At 43.5% G+C, this 24020-nt stretch overlaps 1 protein-coding gene across 2 annotated transcripts in view; it reads left to right on the plus strand.

Annotated features, from left to right (window-relative positions):
* The window catches only part of STK3 (serine/threonine kinase 3), a 363087-nt gene that overhangs the window by 184854 nt on the left and 154213 nt on the right, over positions 1–24020 (plus strand). For both annotated transcript variants that reach the window (XM_038745400.1, XM_038745401.1), the window contains one exon: positions 19629–19766. In XM_038745400.1, coding sequence (XP_038601328.1) covers positions 19629–19766 — 138 coding nt within the window. The remainder of the gene's footprint in view (positions 1–19628; positions 19767–24020) is intronic.

The following is a 24020-nucleotide window of genomic DNA, read 5'->3' on the forward strand; positions in this document are numbered from 1 at the left end:
ATCCTGCAAGACCATTCTGGATCCCCGTACTCTTCTCTCTCAAAATTTATTCTCTTGGGATGCTCATCTCCTCACTGGGCTTGAGCTATCACCTCTAAATGGATGCATCGCAAATACCCTTCTCCAATCAATTAATCATTCAGCTGTATTTATTGAGCACTTACTGGGTGCAGGGCACTGTACTAAGTGCTTGGGAGAGTACACTATAACAGCAGACACATTACCCGACCACAGTGAGCTTACAGTCTAGAGGGGGAGATCAGTGATACTTATTGAGCACTTGCTGTGTGCGGAGCACTGTTCTAGGCATTTGAGAGAGTACAATACAGCGGTGTTGATAGTCACGTCCCCTGCCCACAGTGAGTGTACAATCTAGAGGGGGGAGTCTCACTAGTCTGCATTCTTTCATTTCCTCGTGCATCCAGGATATCTCCACTGGACACCTCAAACTCAGCCCTTACCCCTATTTTACCCCCATTTTACAAATGAAGAAACAGACCGACAGAGGAGTTTGTCCACCACGACCCATCAGGCAAGTGGCAGAACTGGGAGTAGAGTCCAGGTTTCCCAACTCCGGGTTCTGTATTCTCTCCACTAGGCCCTGCTGCCTCTCATGCTTTGTTATGGTAAAAGTCTGTTCACTAGTCTTCCCGCTTCCCGTCTGTCCAGTCCAGACTTCACGCTGCATTTTCTTAAAATGTTGTCCTGCATAAGTTTGGCACCCACTCTTCTGTTTCCCCCCTACTCGAGACATTCCAGTGATTACCCTTCCACCTCTGCATCAAACAGAAACTCCTCACCATTGGCTTTAAAGCAGTCAATCACCTTGCCCCCTCCTACCTCACTTCACTACTCTCCTACTCCAGTCCAGCCCACACACTTCACTTCTCTAATGCCAATCTACTCACTGTTCCTTGATCCTGTCTATCTCACCGCTGACCTCTTGCCCACGTCCTGCCTCTGGCCTCTGGCCTGCGATGCCAGATCCTACAATGACTCTCCCCTGATTTAAAGCCTTATCAAAGGCACATCTCCTCCAAGAAGCCTCCCCTGACTAAACCCTCCTTTCTTCTTCTCCCACTCCTTTTTGCATTTCCCTGACTTGCTCCCTTTATTCATCCCCCCTCCCAGCCCCTCAGCACTTATGTACATATGTGTCATTTATATATTTACATCAATGTCTGTCTCCCCCTCTGGACTGTAAGCTCACTGTGGGCAGGGAATGTGTCTGTTTATTGTTATATTGTCTAATCCCAGGTGCTTAGTACAATGTCCTACACACAGTAAGTGCTCAGTAAATATGATTGACTGGACTGGCTTCAATGGTAGCACATTTCTCTCTGCATTAAGCAGAAACACCTGCCCATTGACTCTTAGGCCACCAGCCTTGCCAACATCCTAAAGATTGAGAAGGCCTCTGCTGAAGAGCTCCTCCTTCCCCTCCCCACAGCACCTGTATATATGTTTGTACAGATTTATTATTCTATTTTACTTGTACATATTTACTATTCTGTTTTGTTAATGATGTGCATCTGGCTTTAATTCTATTTGTTCTGACGACTTGACACCTGTCCACATGTTTTGTTTTGTTGTCTGTCTCCCCCTTCTAGGCTGTGAGCCCATTGTTGGGTAGGGACCGTCTCTATATGTTGCCAACTTGTACTTCCCAAGTGCTTAGGACAGTGCTCTGCACACAGTAAGTGCTCAATAAATACGATTGAATAAATGAATTAATGCTGTAGGAGTTTCCTTTCCCCTTCCAGGATGGGACAGGGGCTGATGAGATTCCCAGTGATATGGGTATGGGGCCAGGCACCAAGCACTGCCTATTTTTTTGTTTTGTTTTGTTTTTATTAATGGTATTTGTTAAGCACTTACTATGTGCCAGGCACTGTACTAGCACTGGGGTAGAGCCAAGTTCATTAGGTTGGACATGGTCCCTGTCCCACACAGAGTTCATGATCTTAGTCCCCCTTTTGCAGATGAGGTAACTGAGAAACATAGATGTGAAATGACTTGCCCCAGGTCACACAGCAGACTAGTGGCGGAGCCAGAATTAGAACCCAGGTCCTTTTGACTCCTAGGCCCTTGCTCTAGCCACTTGGTCCTGCTGCTAAGAGCCGGGCTGTGGGATCAGGTTGCCAAGTTCTGAATGCATTAGGCCCCCAGTAAATATCATTGATTGGTCGGTTATCTTTAAAATGCACTGTTTTGCCAAAACTGTTTTTGCAGTATACGTTTTGAATAGAATGTGACACAGTGGAGTACTGACTGCACAAAGCACTTTGGAAAGTACAACGTAAAGCGACACATTCCCTGCCTACAAAGCGCTTACACTCCAACTTGGGAATCATTCATTCATTCAGTCGTATTTATTGAGAGCTTACTGTGTGCAGAGCACTGGACTAAGCACTTGGAAAGTACAATTCAGCAACGGATAGAAACAATCCCTACCCAACAACGGGCTCACAGTCTAGAAGGGGGGAGACAGACAACAAAACAAAACAAGTGAAGAGGCATCAATAGCATCAAAATAGATAAATAGAATTCTAAGTATGATAGGATTATAAATATATAATGATGGTATTTGTTAAGCGCTTACTATGTGCCAAGCACTGTCCTAAGTGCTGAGGTAAATACAAGGTTATCAGATTGTCCCACGTGGGGCTCACAGTCTTAATCCCCATTTTACAGATGAGGTAACTGAGTCACAGAGAAGTTAAGTGACTCATTCACTCAATGGTCGTTATTGAGCACTTACCGTTTATAGAGCACTGTTCTAGGCACTTGGAAAAGTGCAATACAGTACAGGGAAACACAATCCCTGCCCTCTAGGAGCTTCAAACACAAGAGCCAAACCAAATGAAACCTGAGAGCTGATAATGCACAAAGAGTCAGTCCTACAATTTGAAACATACTGTAGCTTCATTTTGGTGGTGAATGATGCAGTAAAGTTAATGTCGTATTTACAATGTTGTTTTCTAATGGAACTTCTGCTGCTGCATAAGAATAATAATAATAATAATTACGGTACTTGTTGAGCACTTACTATCTGCCAAGCCTTGTTCTAAGTAGTGGAGTAGATACAAGGTAATCAGGTTGAACACAGCACTTACTATGTGCCAAGCACTGTTCTAAGCACTGGGGTAGATACAAGGTAATCAGGTTGGACACATTGGGCTCATATTCTTAATCCCGATTTTCTACAGATGAGCTAACCGAGGCAGAGAGAAGTTAAGTGACTTGCCCACAGTCACACAGCAGACAAGTGGTGGTGCCGGGATTGGAACCCATGACCTTCTGATTCCCAAGCCCATGCTCTATCCATTACACCATGCTACTTTTCGCAGCATGGTATGAGGTGTTTCATCCCTCTCATTTCCCACCCCCCACTCAACACCTATTTGTTGCCATAAAGAGATAATTATATTTTTTAAGAGCCTACTATGTATCAATCACTGTTCTAAGCATTGGGATAGACACAAGTCAGTGGTGTAATGGGACACCCTTGTATCAGTTCATATCCTCTAGACTATAAGCTCGTCCTCTAGACTGTCAGCTCGTTGCGGGCAAGAAACGTGTCTGTTATACTGCTTTGTTGTCCTCTCCCAAGTGCTTAGTACGGCGTCTTGCATGCAATAAGCATGCAGAAAATAAGATTGATGATGGATTGACTGATCTGTCTATATTCAGGGAATTGGAAGAAATCATTTGCTTATGCAAGTAGCTGGGCACAGCGTGACTATGACAGTGGGCAGTTTCCCATTTTGCAGGTTTCTGTAGGAACATACTGTCCTGCCTCCACCCAGCCTTCTAGGAGAACTAGTTTGTATATGCAAAGATACAGGCTAAACATATGCTCAGCTCTCATTTCCATTGTCATTTATGCAGATTTTGCTGGGAACTATTCCGAAGAAATGCAGTAGGTTCTATGGATAGGATTCCCTTGATTTCATTTTAAACCCATCTGGCTTGATGATAATAGAATGGTGACTGTGCGGAGAAATGTTTTCATTTCAAATTCCCGAAATGTCAGTTTTGAAGCTGAGCCACTTTTCCAGTGGGGCATGATTTTTCCTCTAGTCTGGATTTTCCCTAAATAGTGGAAACCAAGGAGATAGATTTAGATGATCCTATCGTGATTTGTATTGCATGTCTTGTTAATGTGCCTAAAAATAAATTGCAAAAATATGGCTACAGATGTTGAGCAGCGTTTGTTTAGTTTACTGGGTACCTTACTTTAGGTTTCTAAGGGAATAGGTTCAGACCTCATGGGGCTTGTATTTTACCGTATTGCCTCCAACATAATTCCACCCATTCTTGAGGAGGTGGAAAAAAAGGTTATCTTTGTAAGCAGTGATAGTGGCACATGCCTAGTGTAGGAAGAGGGGAAGGATGAATCACATGAGAACTCCAGAATGAGGAGAGAAGAATGGAGTGGGGATTAGTCATTGAGTTCCTAGTACATGCAACCCCTCCTCCTCCTCCTCCTCCTCCTCTTCTTCTTCCTCCTCCTCTTTTTCCTCTTCCTCCTCTTTCTCCTCCTCCTCCTCCTTTCCTTCATCTAATGCCGCCCTTTCTACTCTTTAGCAGGGAAGTTGGTGAAAGATTGGGGAAGCAACAGTAGAGTATTGAAAAGGTGGCGTGGGATTTTGGGACCATCATGCCAGATGGCATAATAATAACAACAATAATAATAATTGTGGTATTTGTTAATAATAATAATAATTATTATTATGGGATTTGTTAAGCACTTACTATGTGCCGAGCCCTGTTCTATGCGCTGGGGTAGATACAAGGTAATCAGGTTGTCCCACATGGGGCTCACAGTCTTCATCCCCATTTTACAGATGAGGGAACTGAGGCACAGAGAAGTTAAGTGGCTTGCCCAAGGTCATACAGCAGACAAGTGGCAGAGCTGGGATTATAACCCTCATCCTCTGACTCCCAAGCCTGTGCTCTTTCCACTGAGCCACGCTGTTTCTCTTAAGTGTGTACTCTGTGCCAAGCACTCCTGCCACCCGCCCACACAGGACCTGGCTGCTGTCTTAGCTCGGTTCTAATTCCGGAGCCCCAGGGAAGCCCCCCGCCCCTGCAGCGGCTTGAAACATACAAGGCCATAATGGGACAATCATAGCTCCCTTCCTGCTGACGGGCCAGGTCCCAGGCTGCATGTTTTGGGAAGATCCACTGGCTCTAAAACTTCGGGACCTCAGCGGCCAGCGTAAACCCTCACAGATGGCACAAGGAGATACCACTCCCATCAGCTCATATTCAGTTATTGTCCCGCTTGGGGCTCACAGCCTAAGCAATAGGGAGAATGGGTATTTCATCCTGTTCTTTGATTGTTCCCTCCTTGACCACCTTCTCCAATCGCTCACTTGCCAATGGCTCCTTCCTCACTGATTTCAACCATGCTTATATAAGCCCTACCCTAAAATAACCCTCTCAAGTTCACAGCTCTCTCCATCATCATCATCATCATCAATCGTATTTATTGAGCGCTTACTATGTGCAGAGCACTGTACTAAGCGCTTGGGAAGTACGAATTGGCAACATATAGAGACAGTCCCTACCCAACAGTGGGCTCACAGTCTAAAAGTTATCGCCCCATCTCCCTCTACCATTATTCTCCAAATTCCTTGAGCAGCGGAGCCAAGTGAAAAGAGCACGGGCCTGGGAATCAGAGGACTTGGTTTCTAGTCCCAGCTCCGCCACTTGCCTGTAGTGTGACCTTAAGCAAGTCTCTTAACTTCTCTGCATCTCAGTTTCCTATTCTGTAAAATGGGATTTGAGTACCTATTCTCCATCAGGACTGTGTCCGACCTGATTAACCTTTATCTACCCAGGTGCTTAGAACAGTCCTTGATACAGGGTAAGTGCTTTACAAATATGAGAATAATATTAATAATGATATCAGCTACACCCACTAACTCCACTTCTTCTTTTCCAGTTCTGTCCTTGACCCTCTTTAAACTGGTTTCCCCCTCCTTTACTCCACAGAAACTGCCCTAAATTCATCAATCATGACAAACACTCCACCCCTATTCTGATTATCCCAGGCCATCTAATCTCATCGGGATGTCCCCCCAAATGCAAACCTTTGCCCCCTATCCCTTCATCGCTCTCATACTTTCAAGCCACAGCCCCGAATCACTGCCACAGTCCCACTTCCTCTACTCCTGTGCCCAAGCAGCTGAGCACAGCTGGCTGACTTTTCCCATTACAAATGCACATTTTCGTGCTTCAATCAGCACCATTTTCTGCTCAACAACTCTATTTTTTCTCATTGACTTACATGCTCACAACCTCCATCAATTCTTATAGTCTTCATCTCCCTCCTGATCCTAATCCTCCATCACCTGTCTCCCTAAACTCTGTTGACCTCACCAAACCATTCCATCATTTATTTATTCATTCATATTTATTGAGTGCTTACTTTGTGTAGAGCACTGTACTAAGTGCTTGGGAGAGTACACTACAACAATAAACAGACCCATTCCCCACCCACAACGAGTTTCACACTTTGTTGGTTAAAAAAAAATGAGAAACCATATGGCCAAGTGGAAAGAGCATGGGTCTGGGATGGAGGAATCCTCAGTACTAATTCTGGCTCAAACTCTTCCTTGCTGTGTGACCTGGGCAAGTTACTCAACTTCTCTCTGCCTCAGTTTCATCATTCATTCATTCAATCGTATTTATTGAGCGCTTACTGTGTGCAGAGCACTGTACTAAGCACTTGGGAAGTACAAGTTGGCAACATATAGAGACGGTCCTACCCAACAGCGGGCTCACAGTCATCATCTCTATAGATTGGGTTCAGCACACCAATCAAGGCTATTTATTGAATGTTTACTGTGTGAAGAACACTGTACTAAGCACTTGGGAGAGTACAGTACAACAGAGTTGATAGAAACGTTGCCTGCCCACAAGGAGCTTAAAGTCTAGACAGGGAGGCAGTTGGGGAAGGCTCTCTGGAAGAGAGATGACTTTTGGAGAAGCAGTGAGGCCAAGTGGAAAGCTCTCAGGCCTGGGTGTCAGAGGACTGGGATTCTAATCCCAGCTCTGCCGCTTGTCTGCTGTGTGACCTTGGGCACTTCATTTTCTGCGGCCTCAGTTACCACATCTGTAAAATGGGGATTAAGACTGTCAGCCTTATGTGGGACACAGACTGTGTACTACCTGATTATCTTGTATCTACCCCAGTGTTTAGTAAAGTTTCTGGCACATAGAAAGCACTTAACAAGTACCATAATTGATTACCATTATTATAAGATGTTTGGCTAGAGCTAGGATTACCCTCTGAATGTTTCAGTGAAAGCCATTCATTGAAAGAACTTTCCAGTTGCTCTAATAAAAGGACAATCAATCAGTCAATCAATCGTATTTATTTAGCGCTTACTGTGTGCAGAGCACTGTACTAAGTGCTTGGGAAGTACAAGTTGGCAACATATAGAAACAGTCCCTACCCAACCTTTGACCTGAGTTTTTTCTCTAGATTCTAGTTTGGTAATTCTTGGAAGATCTTCCACATCCATAAGGGATCTTCTGTGTGTTTTTTTTTTCCTTTGAGGAAACAATTCCCAGGCATAAAAGTGATTGTATTCATTTACAACAACATAGTAACATAGACATTGTTAGGGGCTACTCTATTACTTGAAACTTTGACTTTAAAAATTTTAGCTTTAACAGAAAATATCCTTAGAAATTATGGGGCATGTATAAATTCTATTAGCCATAGACGAGAAGTACAGTATTTGATGTACTACATTTGAGCTTTAACAGAAAATATCCTTAGAAATTATGGGGCATCATCATCATCAATCGTATTTATTGAGCGCTTACTATGTGCAGAGCACTGTACTAAGCGCTTGGGAAGTACAAATTGGCAACATATAGAGACAGTCCCTACCCAACAGTGGGCTCACAGTCTAAAAGGGGGAGACAGAGAACAAAACCAAACATACTAACAAAATAAAATAAATAGAATAGATATGTACAAGTAAAATAAATAAATAGAGTCATAAATATGTACAAACATATATACATATATACAGGTGCTTAGGGAAGGGAAGGAGGTAAGATGGGGGGGATGGAGAGGGGGCCGAGGGGGAGAGGAAGGAAGGGGCTCAGTCTGGGAAGGCCTCCTGGAGTCCAAATCTCCAGCAGTCAGCTGAGCGAATCCACTGGATGTCCTGCCCCCTGCCCACTGTATATTGGGTAGGGACCATCTCTATATGTTGCCAACTTGTACTTCCCAAGTGCTTAGTACAGTGCTCTGCACACAGTAAACGCTCAATAAATACTATTGAAGAATGAATGAATGAATGTACATATACCCAGGGCCCTGGTACTGTCTGCCCTGTGCATGTTGGGCAGTGTGGGCAGCCTGATGCTTGGCCTCTCTCTCTCCACCAGCTGCTGTGCCGAACAGGAGTTGAGCATCTAAATAGATCTCAGCCAGGGGATAGGAGTGGTGTGGGGAAGTGAAAAGAAAAAAGTGTACCTATTCTACTGATGAGGTAAAGGAGGCAAGGAGAAGTAAAATGACTCACCCAGGGTCACACAGCAGACAAGTGGCAGAGCTGGGACTAGAACCCAGGTCCTCTGATTCCCAGGTCCGTGCTCTTACCAGTAGGTACTGATCTCTTCAAGATCATTGGCTTAGCAGTATGTATTCATTCATTCATTCATTCATTCAATCATATTTATTGAGCGCTTACTGTGTGCAGAGCACTGGACTAAGCGCTTGGGAAGTATAAGTTGGCAACATAAAGAGACAGTCCCTACCCAACAACGGGCTCACAGTCTAGAAAAGGGAGACAGACAACAAAATAAAACATGTGGACAGGTGTCAAATCGTCAGAACAAATAAAGCTAGATGCACATCATTAACAAAATAAATAGAATAGTAAATATGTACAAGTGATATTATGGATGCATATAAATACATACATATGAGTATGTATGTGTATAGAAGGAACATGGAGTAGTGGGTAGACCACAGAAGGTCATGGGTTCTAATCCTAGCTCTGCCACTTGTCTGCTTTGTGACCTTGGTCAAGTCACTTCACTTCTCTGTGCCTCAGTTTCCTCATCTGGAAAATGGGGATTGAAATTGTGAGCCCCATGTGGGACAGGGACGGTGTCCAACCCTATATGCTTGGTCCACCCCAGCGCTTAGTACAGTGCCTGGCAAATAGTAAGTGCTGAACAAATACCATAATTATGATATTCTGCTGAATGGATGGCTTTTGTATTTTAAACATTGCTACAGCAATGATAAATGGGATGGATAAAAATTGGGTTTCGTTAAATTGCGGAAAATAATTTTGGGTCAGAGGTTGAAATTTAAATCCTGAAAATAATTTTTTCTTAATGGATTTTATAATGCTTATGAAACTGGCCAATTTTGTTAGGGCTTCCCACATTCTAACGCAACAGGTACAGATAAATCTAGTGCTGCTGATGTTAAGCAGATTAAAGTGATACTGTTCCTGGGCTTGCTAATGCTGCTTGCCCACTTAAAGTTTTTGGCGACTGGAAAAATGGCATTGTCTTAGAGAGTTCAAAGTTAAATATTTACCAGCTTTACAAAGTGCAAGGTACTTCATGGAGAAATAAAGGCATTTTTATGGTCCTTAAGCAAATGGCTTAGTGAAAAGAGCAGGGACTTGGGAGTCAGGGAACTGGGTTTTTTGTTTTGTTTTGTTTTTTGATGGCATTTAAGCGCTTACTATGTGCGAAGCACTGTTCCAAGCGCTGTATCTAATCCCAGATCTGCCACTTGCCTGCTGTGTGACTTTGGGCAAGTCACCTAACTGCTCTCTGCCTCAGTTTCCTCATCGGTAAAATGGGGATAAAACCATGTTCTCGCCCCCACTTAGCTTATGATTCCCATGAGGGATAAGGACTGTTTTGCCTGATGATATTGTATTCATTCGATCATGTCTATTAAGCATTTACTGTGTACACAGCACTTTACTAAGCACTTGCCTTTAGCTTGGTGCTCAGCACATCATCATCATCATCATCATCATCAATCATATTTATTGAGCGCTTACTGTGTGCAGAGCACTGTACTAAGCGCTTGGGAAGTACAAATTGGCAACATATAGAGACAGTCCCTGCCCAACAGTGGGCTCACAGTCTAAAAGGGGGAGACAGAGAACAAAACCAAACATACTAACAAAATAAAATAAATAGAATAGATATGTACAAGTAAAATAAATAAATAGAGTAATAAATATGTACAAACATATATACATATATACAGGTGCTGTGGGGAAGGGAAGGAGGTAAGATGGGGGGATGGAGAGGGGGACGAGGGGGAAAGGAGGGAAGGGGCTCAGTCTGGGAAGGCCCCTGGAGGAGATGAGCTCTCAGTAGGGCCTTGAATGGTAAGCACTTATCAACCACAGTTATTGTTTTCATCAGCATGCTTTTGTAACGTCAGTGAAAAAACATTTTAGAAGCAGCAAAGTTTTTCTATTGTAAGATGAATGTAGAGTTCATCCTCAGGCAGCAGAGTTGGTGTTTGATGATACATCTATCATTTCCTTTCCTAATGTAACTGTCACCAACTCAACCTGTATATCAGGGCAGGATCCAGAGTATGAAATATTATTACAGAAGTGATTTCTTTAGAAAACTGATCAATCATGTATAAATCACAACCTCAGAATAGCATAAAAATGCCATTTTGAATGGGCTTGGAATTCTGTTACAAGTAAAACGTTTAAGAGAATTTGGATATAATTGTGGTTTGGCATCCTATTTGCCAAAGCATCTTTTCATGAAGATGACACTGAAGGAAGAGGCCAAAACCATTTTTTCTTAATCAGAAATTTGTGAAGTCAATACCCTAAACGACAGGTTTAGTCGAACTAATATAAAAGAGGGGTCCAGGCTATCATGGTAATATAACAGATGAGTGTTTTGAATGCTGAGATTTCAAAGATCATTGAAAACTATGATTTGGCAGAAAATTATTCCCAGTTCTCTAATGCGGGATTTGCATTCTTGCAAAACTGAAGTTCTCCCACTTTCATCATCAAGTTTTCCCTGATTAATTTCCCAGCACGAGCCATAACATAACAGCCAATTGTTCACCTGTATTCTGGCCTAGTGGACAGAGGACATGCCTGTAGTCAGAGGATCTGAGTTCTAATCTGGGCTCTTCCGCTTGCCTTAAGTTTTCTGTGTCTGCTTCTCCCACCTTTTAGACTATGAGCCCTAGGGACCATGTCCCATCTGATTGTATTGTATTATATCCAGGCCAGCCCTCAGTACAGTGTTAACAAATGCATATATCTGTATCTATATATGTAGAGATATATCTATATCTGAGAAATTGAGTAGGATGGTACCAAAAGCAGCCCTGGGTGTGGGGGCGAGAAATAGGACAGATGATAAAAGGACTTTTTTTACTCTTAAACCTTATGTACTAAAATAATATTTTTCCTGTTTCTTTTTATGTCCTTGACTGCACTGCATTCCTTTATTGATGTTTTCCTTTTTTTTTTTTTACTGGACAACTATTCACCATCTCACTGTACTATTTCCTGTTAAGCTGGCCTCGTTTCCACTTTTGGTGGTATTTCCAATTGTGTTTATATCTGTGATGCAGGTACCAAAACTTCTTGCTTATTAATTCCTTGAGAGTGTGCTTGTGCCCTAAAAGCGCATTCAAAAATATAAATCGAGGGAGAAGCAAATAGTTAAGCAACACATTGTAGCTAAACAAAAGGAGAAACTTATCTGTTCAGCACGAACATTCTTGCATCAAAATAGTTTTTAAGATAAGATTAAGTTATATGGCCCCTTGCTTATTCATGTGATTTGAAATAAGGGGCAGAGACGTGAGGATTGTAGGATGGTTTAATCCAAGCTTCTGATTCCTGTCTTTGCCAATGCCCTCTACTTTTAGTCAGCAAAACATTCTCTGTTTCCTAAGATAAGACAAAAGGGTCTGCTGTTTTTCAGTCAGTGGACCCACTGGGTTTGGGACACTCTCATGGCTTAATCAGAAATAGTTTGAATTGAATTTTAGAAACACAGGCCCTAAAAAAGTAAAAGCATCTCCTTTACCTCCCTAAATTGGTGTGTTCTAGTAATCCCAGCGTTCTTGCTTTTTCTCACAGTCATTAATTGAATATAAGAAAGTGAATTCTTTTATGATGCCCTTCTGGTTCATATTTGACAGCAACAGCTTTGCCAAAGTGAAATGGAAGCAAATCATTTTCCCGGTGTGTAGTCTAATGTCACCAAACTTTGTCGCTCATATATTCTGAGCCAAGTGAATAGGAGAAGAACACTTTAGGTTTAGTTTATGATCCTACTGTGTAAACAGTTAGAGGTAGGCTGTTTTATCCTTGGGTTTCTAATAGCTACTGAGGGGAGAGGAGTTGATGTATTATGATTATCTGAAGATAAGGCTTGGGTTCTGCAGCTCAAAGTTCAAAGGGAAACATTAGCTTCAAGGACAGGACCAGCTGAGTGTGTATTATCCATCAGTTGTTTATAACAGAAGTGCAGAAGAGCAGAATTTCTGCTGAGAACCGAGTGCAGCAAACCAGTGGGACTGGATTTCGCCTTTGCCGCTCTGTTTGACATAGACCAGAGTCCACATTTATGTTCATTCTTCCACTTCCCCAGGAATAATTGAGGATTACAGGAGGTCTTTTCGGGCCTGAAAGGAAAACTAATCTTGGTGCTGTTTATTGGGGAGCTTTTCTTTACTGCTCTGAGTGACCTGCCCATTATAACTAAGGCCATCAGCAAGTCACTTAACCTCTTGGCCCTGGCTTCTTTAATGCAATTTGAAAAAGGATATGAGAGGATCGATGAATAGTTAAATGGGCTTAGCGATACTGGGGGTGGATTTCATTTAGAGGAGTGTGTTTGAGGTTACTGTTACAATTTAAACTTGTGCCAGCAATAGAGGTCCTGTTGGCTTGAGAGCCAGGGCTGCTACCTGGTAGAGATGGAGAGACACACCTTAGTTATCCTTTGTACTCCTTAGAGAAGCAGCGTGGCTCAGTGGAAAGAGTGCGGGCTTTGGAGTCAGAGGTCATGGGTTCGAATCCTGGCTCCACCACGTGTCTGCTGTGTGACCCTGGGCAAGTCACTTTACTTCTCTGGGCCTCAGTTACCTCATCTGTAAAATGGAGATGAAGACTGTGAGCCCCACGTGGGACAACCTGATCACCTTGTATCTCCCCCAGCGCTTAGAACAGTGCTTTGCACATAGTAAGCGCTTAACAAATGCCATCATTATTATTATTATTATTACTCAAACATCCAGTGGCAGTACCTAGTAATTGTTATCTGCCCTTTGGATTTTTAGTACCTTTTTTTTTTTTTTTTTGCTTACATATGGCATTAGAATTTGGGGGAGACCTGACAATTGAATAAGATATTGTTGTCAAACTTTGAAGCAGTGTGACCTAGTGGGAAGAGAATGGGCTTGGAGTCAGAGGACCAGAGTTCTAATCCTCGCTCCCACCATTGCCTGCTATGTGGGCCTGGGCAAGTTATCGCGAGCCCCCACCTCATACCAACCTGGACCGGAAGAGCCTCAGTGACATGTAGTAGAATAATAATGATGGCATTTATTAAGCGCTTACTACGTGCAAAGCACTGTTCTAAACGCCGGGGAGGTTATAAGGTGATCAGGTTGTCCCATGGGGGCTCACCGTCTTCATCCCCATTTTACAGATGAGGTAACTGAGGCCCAGAGAAGTTAAGTGACTTGCCCAAAGTCACACAGCTGACAGTTGGCGGAGCTGGGATTTGAACCCATGACCTCTGACTCCAAAGCCCACGCTCTTTCCACTGAGCCACGCTGCTTCTCAAGTAGAAGCAAACCACACCTCTGATCATCAAGGTTAATGTGGAAAGTTTTTTACTTAGCTTTACCAACATACAAGGGAGTGACACGTCCATTACACTCACTCCACCACCCAAGAGTCCAGTACCAGTCTGTGGTCAAAGGAGCCCGGTCTGCCAATGCTGCTTCTTTCTGATTCCAAGTGCTGCTCCAATGCTTGCTTGAGACGCAGTGAGGCTCAGTGGAAACAGCACGGGCTTGGGAGTCAGAGGTCATGGGTTCTAATCCCGGCTCTGCCACTTATCAGCTGTCTGACTTTGGGCAAGTCACTTAACTTCTCTGGGCCTCAGTTACCTCATCTGTAAAATGGGGATTAAGACTGTGAGCCCCATGTGGGACAACCTGATTACCTTGTTATCTACCCCAGCGCTTAGAACAGTGCTTGGCACATAGTAAGCACTTAACAAATACCAAAATTATTATTATTATTATTATTATTATTATTGTCTCAGCTCGCTTCCTCCAGGTGCCCCCTTGCAATTCAAAATAAGTGCCTTTTATCTGCCTTAGGCGTGGCAGCTGGAACTCTACTTGAGTCATTGATTGGTCCAGGTCCCTTACTGTGTAGAACAGGGAGAGAAATCTCCGCCTCCCTCCATGCTCCACCCTCACAGACCAGCCATCACCTGTCTCAGGTATAGCCCATCAGTGGCTTCAATGGCTTCAAAGTCTCTTCATTCATTCATTCCATCGTATTTATTGAGCACTTACTGTGTGCAGAGCACTGTACTAAGCGCTTGGGAAGTACAAGTCAGCAACATAGAGAGACGGCCCTTACCCAACAATGGGCTCACAGTCTAGAAGGGGGAGACAAACCACAAAACAAAACGAGTAGACAGGTGTCAATACCATCTTCCTTGTTGTTCACGGGGTCATAAAAAGTCATTAATAAGGCAACTGGTTGCAGGCTCACCACACAAGTCACTTAACTTCTCTGTGCCTCAGCTTCCTCATCTCTACAATGGGGATTCAATAGCTGTTGTGCTCAGACCGTGAGCCTCATGCGGGACAGGGCATGTGTTTGACCTGCTTATCGTGTATCTATCCTCGTGCTTATCATGTATCTAGCCCAATGAGTGTTTGGTCCATTATTTTTATTTCTATATTTATTTATGGTATTAAGTGCTTACTATGTGCCAGGCACAGCACTAAGCACTGGAGTTGGTAGAAGCTTATGAGTTTGGACTCAGTCCCTGTCCCACATGGGGCTCACAATCTTAATTCCCATCTTATAGTTGAGGTAACTGCGGCACAGAGAAGTGAATTGACTTGCTGAATTGCTGAGGTCACACAGCGGAGCAATGACGGGGCGGGATTAGAACACAGGTCCTTCTGGCACTCGAGTGCACGCTCTATGCACTAGGCCACACTGCTTCTCAAGCAGCCCATAGTGAGTATTTAACAAATACCACAATAATTATTATCACTGGCATTTTTCCTTCATTCATAATCTCTCCTTTTCTAAAGTAAAAATCCTCATCCATGTCCTAGTCAAGTTCGAGATTCAGATCTCCCTTTGCCTCTGCCTTCCTAGAAGCAGAAAGATAGCTTACCTGTGTTCCCTTCTATTGTCCAGGAAATAGGGGGAAAGAAAGGGTGCCACTTGATTTCAGGGGAAGAGCATATGTGAATTAGGACAAGGCTCTGGTTATTCTTTTTGCCTCATCTGAAGGAGGGTTCCTTGATGGTCCCCTAGACCACCTAAAGGTGGAAAGTAGGGAAAAGATGGCACTGCCATCTTTCCCATCTCACAAGCCCGCAACCTTGGTGTTATCCTCGACTCCACTCTCTCGTTCACCCCTCACATCCAATCTGTCACCAAAACCTGCCGGTCTCACCTCCACAACATCGCCAAGATCTGCCCTTTCCTCTCCATCCAAACCGCTACCTTGCTGGTTCAATCTCTTATCCTATCCCGACTGGATTACTGCGATTACTGCATCAGCCTCTTCTCTGATCTCCCATCCTCTTGTCTCTCCCCACTTCAGTCTATACTTCACGCTGCAGCCCGGATCATCTTTGTGCAGAAATGTTCTGGGCATGTTATTCCCCTCCTCAAAAATCTCCAGTGGCTACCAGTCAACCTACACATCAAGCAAAAACTCCTCACTCTCAGCTTCAGGGCTCTCCATCACCTCGCCCCCCTCCTACCTCACCTCCCTTCTCTCCTTCTCCAGCCCAGCCCGCACCCTCCGATCCTCTACTGCCGCTAACCTCCTCACTGTACCTCATTCTCGCCTGTCCCGCCGTCGACCCCCGGCCCACGTCCTCCCCTTGTCCTGGAATGCCCTCCTTCTGCACATCCGCCAAGCTAGCTCTCTTCCTCCCTTCAAAGCCCTACTGAGAGCAAACCTCCTCCAGGAGGCCTTCCCAGACTGAACTCCCTCCTTCCTCTCCCCCTCCCCATCCCCCTGGCCCTACCTCCCCCCCTCCCCACAGCACCTGTATATATGTTTGTACAGATTTATTACTCTATTTATTTTACTTGTACATATTTACTATTCTATTTATTTTGTTAATGATGTGCATCTAGCTTTACTTCTATTTATTCTGATGACTTGACACCTGTCCACATGTTTTGTTTTGTTGTCTGTCTCCCCCTTCTAGACTGTGAGCCCGTTGTTGGGTAAGGACTGTCTCTATATGTTGCCAACTTGTACTTCCCAAGCACTTAGTACAGTGCTCTGCACACAGTAAGCGCTCAATAAATACGATTGAATGAATGAATGAAAAGGAGATATTGCTAAAGGCCGTGGAGGTGAGATGATGATCTCTAAGGCTTGTTCCGTAGATTTATTTGAGTCCAAGCCTCCTATGAAATTGGCATTTTTCCACTCCCGTATCCAGCCACTTAGTGAGAGCAGCCACTTTTGGGTAACTGGCCAGCAAAATCATTGAGGGTGAGGGACAAGTAAGTAATTTGGTTAGGAAGGAATGGAGGTAACAGTTAAGACCCAACCAAAACATAAATCTATCACTATGTAACATGTATCAGCTATTAAGTTGAAAATTAGAGAAAATGTAGGTTCAAGGGCCTCCAAAAATTTATTTCTTACACCTGCCTTATGAACATTTGTAATTTAGGCTCCTGTTAATCAGAGCCCTCATCCTAGGTCTGTCTCTACTGGAATGCTTACTAGAAGTTTACTGAAATGCTAATTATAAGGCTCTGGAGGTCCTTGGATGATCAAGACACCATCCTTTTGAGAGGGGGAAAACTAGAGAGGAGGTGGGAACTGAAAGTGGTAGGATAAATGCACATTCTCGAGCTGATATGAAAATACCCATTCCCAATCTCTGTAGTCCTGGAGGTTTGAATCGATCAGTATTTATTGTCTGCTCTTCTGGGAGAGACGTGTCCGTGGTGTCGCTTTGGGTCGGGAATGACTCTACAGCATAAGACAAGTGTGACCTTGGGCAAGTCATTTAACTTCTCTGTGCCTCTATTATCTGTAAAATGGGGATAGAGACTGTGAGCCCTATGTTGGACAGGGGCTGTGTCCAACCTGATTTACTTGTATCCACTCCAGCGCTTAGTAGAGTGCCTGGCATATAGTAAGTGCTTAGCAAGTACCACAGTTATTATTATTATTTATTGAGCATCTGTTGTGGGTAGGGAAATATACTGAACACTTGTGAGAAAACACACACACACACACACACACACACACACAGAGACCTGACATACAAGTGGGGAAGACCTTTTTTTTTCCTCAGCAGCACTCCCTTTCATGGATACAGTCTCACCTTTGGCAGTGTCATCTTTGAGCTGAAGGACAGTATCGGAGGAGTTGCATCACCTGTTTACATGTTTTGTTTTGTTGTCTGTCTCACCCTTCTAGACTGTGAGCCCGTTGTTGGGTAGGGACCATCTCCATATGTTGCCGACTTGTACTTCCCAAGCGCTTAGTGCAGTGCTCTGCACACAGTAAGTGCTCAATAAATACGATTGAATGAATGAGGAGTTGCTCACCAGAAACACATGATTCTAATGCTCTTGTTTAAACTCGGGCAAGCCTTTTCTGCTTTCCTCCTCCCTGGAACGGTGTGAATTCCACTCCCATCGTGATTGTGTTTACACCAGGCCCTGTCAAAGCCATGGCTCCCCGGCGAGTCAAAAGATGGGTTTTTTTCTCTGACTGCCAAAATGTCAACAACCCTGCCAAAGTACAAGCACTGAGATGAAACATGAAGTATACGAGCTCTCTGGCCCCCAAATTTTCCAGCCAGCAAATTAGGGCAATGTCTCCATGATTCCCAAACGATTCCTCATTTCCTCCATAAGGGGGTCATGGCAGTTCAGGGCGGTTCTTACCTTCCTATTGTTGGATCGGGTTTGTAGAAAACACATTTTGGTCCCTTTGAATCCAGGATATGGTTTGGGAATTGGGAAGACCTAGATGACTCTGAGAGCAGAACTACCTCAGAAGCAGAAAGTCACTTCTAAGAATGCTCCCTTCCCCTGGGAGCACTTTCCATCCTAAAAGTCCCACTTCCCACTTTCCATCCTAAAAGTCTGAAGGCTATTGGTGAAACACGGGAATAAAGGAACAGAAATACGTGATAAAGGAACAGTAAATAGGGTAAGGTGAGGAACATATGAGACGGCATGTTTATTATGATGAGGGTAGAGTTGGTGGGAGTGAGTAGGCAATGTGGAGTAGGCAGTGTGGAGTCGGGCAAGGATCAGGCTAGACCTTGAAAGCACATATGCTGTTCTTTGTATACTGAGATGTATTTTAGAGAATCCAGAGATATTAATGTTAACTGGGGATTTTTTAGAGGGGAGGCAGGGAAGAGAGAAGGAGAGGGAAGAAAATCAGTGATGCAGGGAAAGGAAAAAGCATGAGAAGCAAGTTGTTTGATTATAGCTCTAGACTGTAAGCTCATTGTGGGCAGGGAATATGTCAGTTTATTGTTATATTGTACTTTCCCAAGAGCTTAGTACAGTGCTGTGCACACAGTAGAGCTCAAAAAATGTGACAATGAATGAATGACTAGCTGTTCGTTCACACCATCCCGGGATCCTATTCTTGGAGGTGGAGGCCCAGTGCTAGTTTCCTACCTGTAGGTCACAGCTCTGCCAAGAGCAAACCTATGTCCAAACTTTCATCCAATCAATCTATCAGTTCTATTTAGTGAGCCCTTATTGTGTACAGAGCACTGTACTAACCACTTGGGAGAGTACAGTACAACAGAATTGGTAGACATATTTCCTGCCCACAGTAAGCTAGAGTCTATATCTAGGTGTGAATAAAAACTCCTTCCTCAGGCATTAGGAGTGTTGAGCTCTCCATGTGTAACTTTGCTTATTTTGGATAGAAGCAAACAAAACTGCTACTATTCTTTAAATCAAATTTAAATTGAATTATGAATAGCTCTCACCAGCAACTTTTAGAGTGGATCTGTTTTAACCAGAAAATGCCCTAGTTCTGCGCAGTGAGTCAGAAATGCAAAATCTCCTCTCAAGACTGATAAACAGCATTAGATAAAATAAAGAGTGATGTGCTCAATGAGGTGTAGTTTAAATAGAGGAAATTTAATGGGAAGTGGCTACATTAGTAGCAGATGGGATTGTTTCCTCAATCCAGTCTAACTGGAAATCCTAGACCAGTTAAAATTTGTTCTCCAGATTCAGTCTGATAGAAAGCTGGGTAAAGGCTTTTGAGGGTTTTTTTTAATCATTTTTTTTCACTCTGTTGATTTATGGATTTTTTTCCTCATTTTTAAAATCCAGGCTATTTTTATGATTCCCACAAATCCACCACCAACATTCCGGAAGCCAGAACTTTGGTCTGATGAGTTCACTGATTTTGTCAAGAAGTGCTTAGTAAAGAATCCTGAGCAGAGAGCTACTGCAACACAACTTTTACAGGTGAGTGCACATGCCACTCAGAGAAGGTTTCTTTATTTCTTTCCCACTTTTCTGGTGTTAGGCCAAGCGTATTACAAATGTCTGCCATTGAAACCTTTCTAAAACCTTGGAAATCCCCAGCTTCCTCTGTATTCAGTACTCTCTTCTTTTCTGTTTTCTTCCAGTCAGTCAGTCAGTCGTTTTTATTAATTGCTTACTGGGTGCAGAGCCACATAGAAGAGTATAATATAACAGTATAACAGATATATTCCCTGCCCACAATAATAATAATGATGGCATTTATTAAGCACTTACTATGTGCAAAGCACTGTTCTAAGCACTGGGGGTTACAAGGTGATCAGGTTGTCCCATGGGGGGCTCACAGTCAATCCCCATTTTACAGATGAAGTAACTGAGACACAGAGAAGTTAAGTGACTTGCCCAAAGTCACACAGCTGACAATTACCGGGGCCAGAATTTGAACCCATGACCACTGACTCCAGAGCCTGTGCTCTTTCCACTGAGCCATGCTGCTTATCTTCAGTGAGCTTACAGTCTAGAAGGGGATACAGAAATTAATATAAGTGAATAACAGATAAGTACATAAGTGCTGTGGGGCTGGGAGGGGGAATGAATAAAAGGAGCAAGTCAGGGCGACGCAGAAGTGCATGGTGAGGGACTGGAGCAAGTTTTCCCCCTCCCTCTCCTTCCCACTTCATTGATGGAAAACTTAGTATGCGTGTGATTTACTGAGTGCAAAACGGTGCTAAGAGCTAGGTAAAATTCAGCAGAAGCAGCAAACATGTTCTCTACCCACAAATAATTCCTCAGAGGGAAGGTAAACAGAGTGGAAATTCCTTGTTGCCTAATGGATAGAACACAGGCTTGGGAGTCAGAAGGACCTGGGTTCTAATCCTAGCTCTGCCACTTGTCTGTTGTGTGACCTTGAGCAAAGTCGCTTAGCTTCTCGGTGTCATTTACCTCACCTGTTAAAATGGGGATTAAGACTATGAGCCCCATGTGAGCCAGGGACTGTGTCCAACCTGTTTGCCTTATATCTATGCCAGCACTTAGAACAGTGCTTGGCACATAGTAAGCGCTTAACAAATGCCATAAAAAAAAAGAAGGGAGTTGAAGAAGAAAGGAGGGCTTAGGGAAAGCCTCTTGGAGGAGACGCGCCTTCAGTAAGTCTTTGAAGGTGGGGAGAATAACTGTCTGTTGGATATGAGGAGGGAGGACGTTCCAGGCCAGAGGCAGGACGTGGGCAAGAGGTTGGTGATGAGATAGGTGAGATCAAGCTACAGTGAGAGGGTTAGCATTAGAGGAGTGAAATGTTTGGGCTAGGTTGTTGTAGAAGAGTAGCGAGGTGAGATAGGAGGGAGCTAGGAGATTGAGCGCTTTACAATCAATCAATCAATCAATCGTATTGAGCACTTACTGTGTACAGAGCACTGTACTAAGCGCTTGGGAAGTACAAGTTGGCAACATATAGAGACAGTCCCTACCCAACAGTGGGCTCACAGTCTAAAAGGGGGAGACAGAGAACAAAACCAAACATACTAACAAAATAAAATAAATAGAATAGATATGTACAAGTAAAATAAATAAATAAATAGAGTAATAAATATGTACAAACATATATACATGTATATAGGTGCTGTGGGGAAGGGAAGGAGGTAAGATGGGGGGAATGGAGAGGGGGACGAGGGGGAGAGGAAGGAAGGGGCTCAGTCTGGGAAGGCCTCCTGGAGCTGGATGGGTAACCACTGGAGGTTCTCTTTTCTTCATTAGAGATAATTTATACATATACAGGTAAATGGGGTTTGGGGTTCAGAAACTGAGCCCCCATGTTTTATCTCTAAACTCTTTAAATTGTAACTGGCTGATCTGCACTGAATAAACCTAAGGACAAGTTAAAATGTTTTACAGAATTTGTATGCTAATAGTTCTAATGAGCAGGTAGTATTTTATCCTGTTACATTTTGTTAAGTTCAGTGTGGTTGGACTGAAGCATAAGCTTGAGCTGATGCAGAGTGGACATCCGAGCTCTTAGTACAGTGCTCTGCACACAGTAAGCGCTCAATAAATACGATTGAATGAATTCAGCAAACTTGAATTCTTGTTTATGCATTCTAAGCTTGTTGTGAGCAGGGATTGTGTCTGCTAATTCTGTGGTAGTGTACTCTCCCAAGGGCTTAGTACAGTGCTCTGCACGTAGTAAGCACTCAGTAAATACCATTGATTGATTGATTCTGACTGGCCTTAGAGACAGGTCACAGCAACTCCCAGGATGCCAGTAGCCATGGACTCTTCCCCTAACATTTGGCCAGCCTGTATAAATTACTTGGGGTTGTCCTGAGGCCCTTCAGTGTGCAGTGGAGTGGGACGACATTAGAAAAACCCAAACTGTACTCTCCTAGTACACTTACTGATGTGGCAATACCTGAGACAGGCTTGTTGTGGATAAACATAAGGATACTCTACAATCACAGCTTTCCATGAAAACAAAAAGGAAGTTGAAGAAAAGGCAGAGTTACACTGCTTGAATTCCCCTTGGTCTATCCTGATTCTTTTTGGGCACCGAGAGTTTGTTTCTGTGCTAAATTGTTTGGCGGAACTTTGCTTTTTTAATATAAAGAGGATTCCGCAGCGTCCTTCAACCAAGCAGCAGAACAAGTTCTGGGAAGGCTCAGGTCAGAGTTCTCACTTCCTGGCACTGAAGATATGAGAGCAAATAAAAGGGCAGGGGAAGGGTGTGTGTGTGTATGTATGTCCACCTGAATGTGGGAGAGAGAGAACATACACAGTGGCACTTAACTGAATTCCCAGTGTGTACACCTTCTAGACTGTGAGCCCACTGTTGGGTAGGGACCATCTCTATATGTTGCCAACTTGTACTTCCCAAGTGATTAATACAGTGCTCTGCACACAGTAAGCACTCAATAAATATGATTGAATGAATACTCCTGAAGTTCCAAACACAGAAGCCCAGGAATTTGTGGAGTGGCACCCATTTTCTTGATGAAGGGCATTCTCCCCAGTGAACTACAAACAAAATCATAGTGTCAGGGTACTGGGAGGAGTGTCAAGAAATAATCCCATCCTCACCTTGCCACAAGAGTGGCAAATAGCCCAAATCTCCCTCTACTAATGGCTGTTTGTCATTTTCTTAACAATCTCCAAGAAGATCCCCCCTGGTTGCCTATTACACCATGTTGTCATAGGCACACCAATTTCTTCCTTCCACCCAACTAAAACCTGTTTTGCTTTCATTGAAGCCCATTTGCTTTTGCTTATCAACTGTGGCCATGTTGCACTCATAAAAATGTCTCAAATATTTGAACAGAGCTAAAAGAGCCATTCCATAGCATTCTTTTTCTCTAGACCAAACAACACCAATCCCTTTACCCTTCCTTCATGGATTCTATTTTCATGGTATGATAACCAAAATTTGACACAAGACTCTAATAATAATTTGATCAATGGATCATATGGTGAAAGAATTATTTCTTCAGTCTCGCATGTCATACTTGTCTATTTACACATCCCAGTAATATTTTAAAAATATGCCCACTGCATTGGTGACTCACCATTCAGCTGATAATCAACTGTGGCTCTTTGCACCCTTACCTTCTTTTCATTCTCTTTTGTACCGGCCAATCAATCAGTCAATCAGTGACATTTCTTGAGTCTTTATTGTGTGCCAATCACTGAACTCAGTGCTTGGGAGGGTACAGTACAACAGAGTTGGTAGAGACAATCCCTGCTCACAAGGAGCTTGCAGTCTACGGGGGAGAAAGACACTAAAATGAATTCCAGATGGGGGAAATAGGTAGTGTATAAAGATATTTACATAAGTGTTGTGTGACTGGGGTTAGTGTCAAAGGGCTTAAGGGGTACACAACTAAGTGCCTAGTTGGCGGTGAGGGGAGGAAGAATCAGGGAAATGAGGGCTTAGTCAGGGAAAGCCTCTTGGAGAAGATGTGATGTAGGAAGATTTTGAAGATGGGGAGATGGGTGGACTGTTGGACATGAAGGGGAAGGGGATTTCAGGCCTGAGGGAGGACAGTCAAGATCAAGGTACAGAGAGTGGGTTGGCATTAGAGAAGCAGAGTGTACGGACTGAGTTGTAGTGGGAGATCAACAAGGTAAAATAAGAAGCGCAAACCAATGACAAAGAGTTTCTTTGTGATGGAGAGGTGGGTAGGCAACTCTTGGAGGGCTTTGAAGAGTGGGGAGATAGGCACGTAATAGTTTTGAAGAAAAATCCTCTGG

The sequence above is a fragment of the Tachyglossus aculeatus genome, chromosome 4, assembly GCF_015852505.1.
Source record: "Tachyglossus aculeatus isolate mTacAcu1 chromosome 4, mTacAcu1.pri, whole genome shotgun sequence".
Taxonomy (NCBI): domain Eukaryota; kingdom Metazoa; phylum Chordata; class Mammalia; order Monotremata; family Tachyglossidae; genus Tachyglossus; species Tachyglossus aculeatus.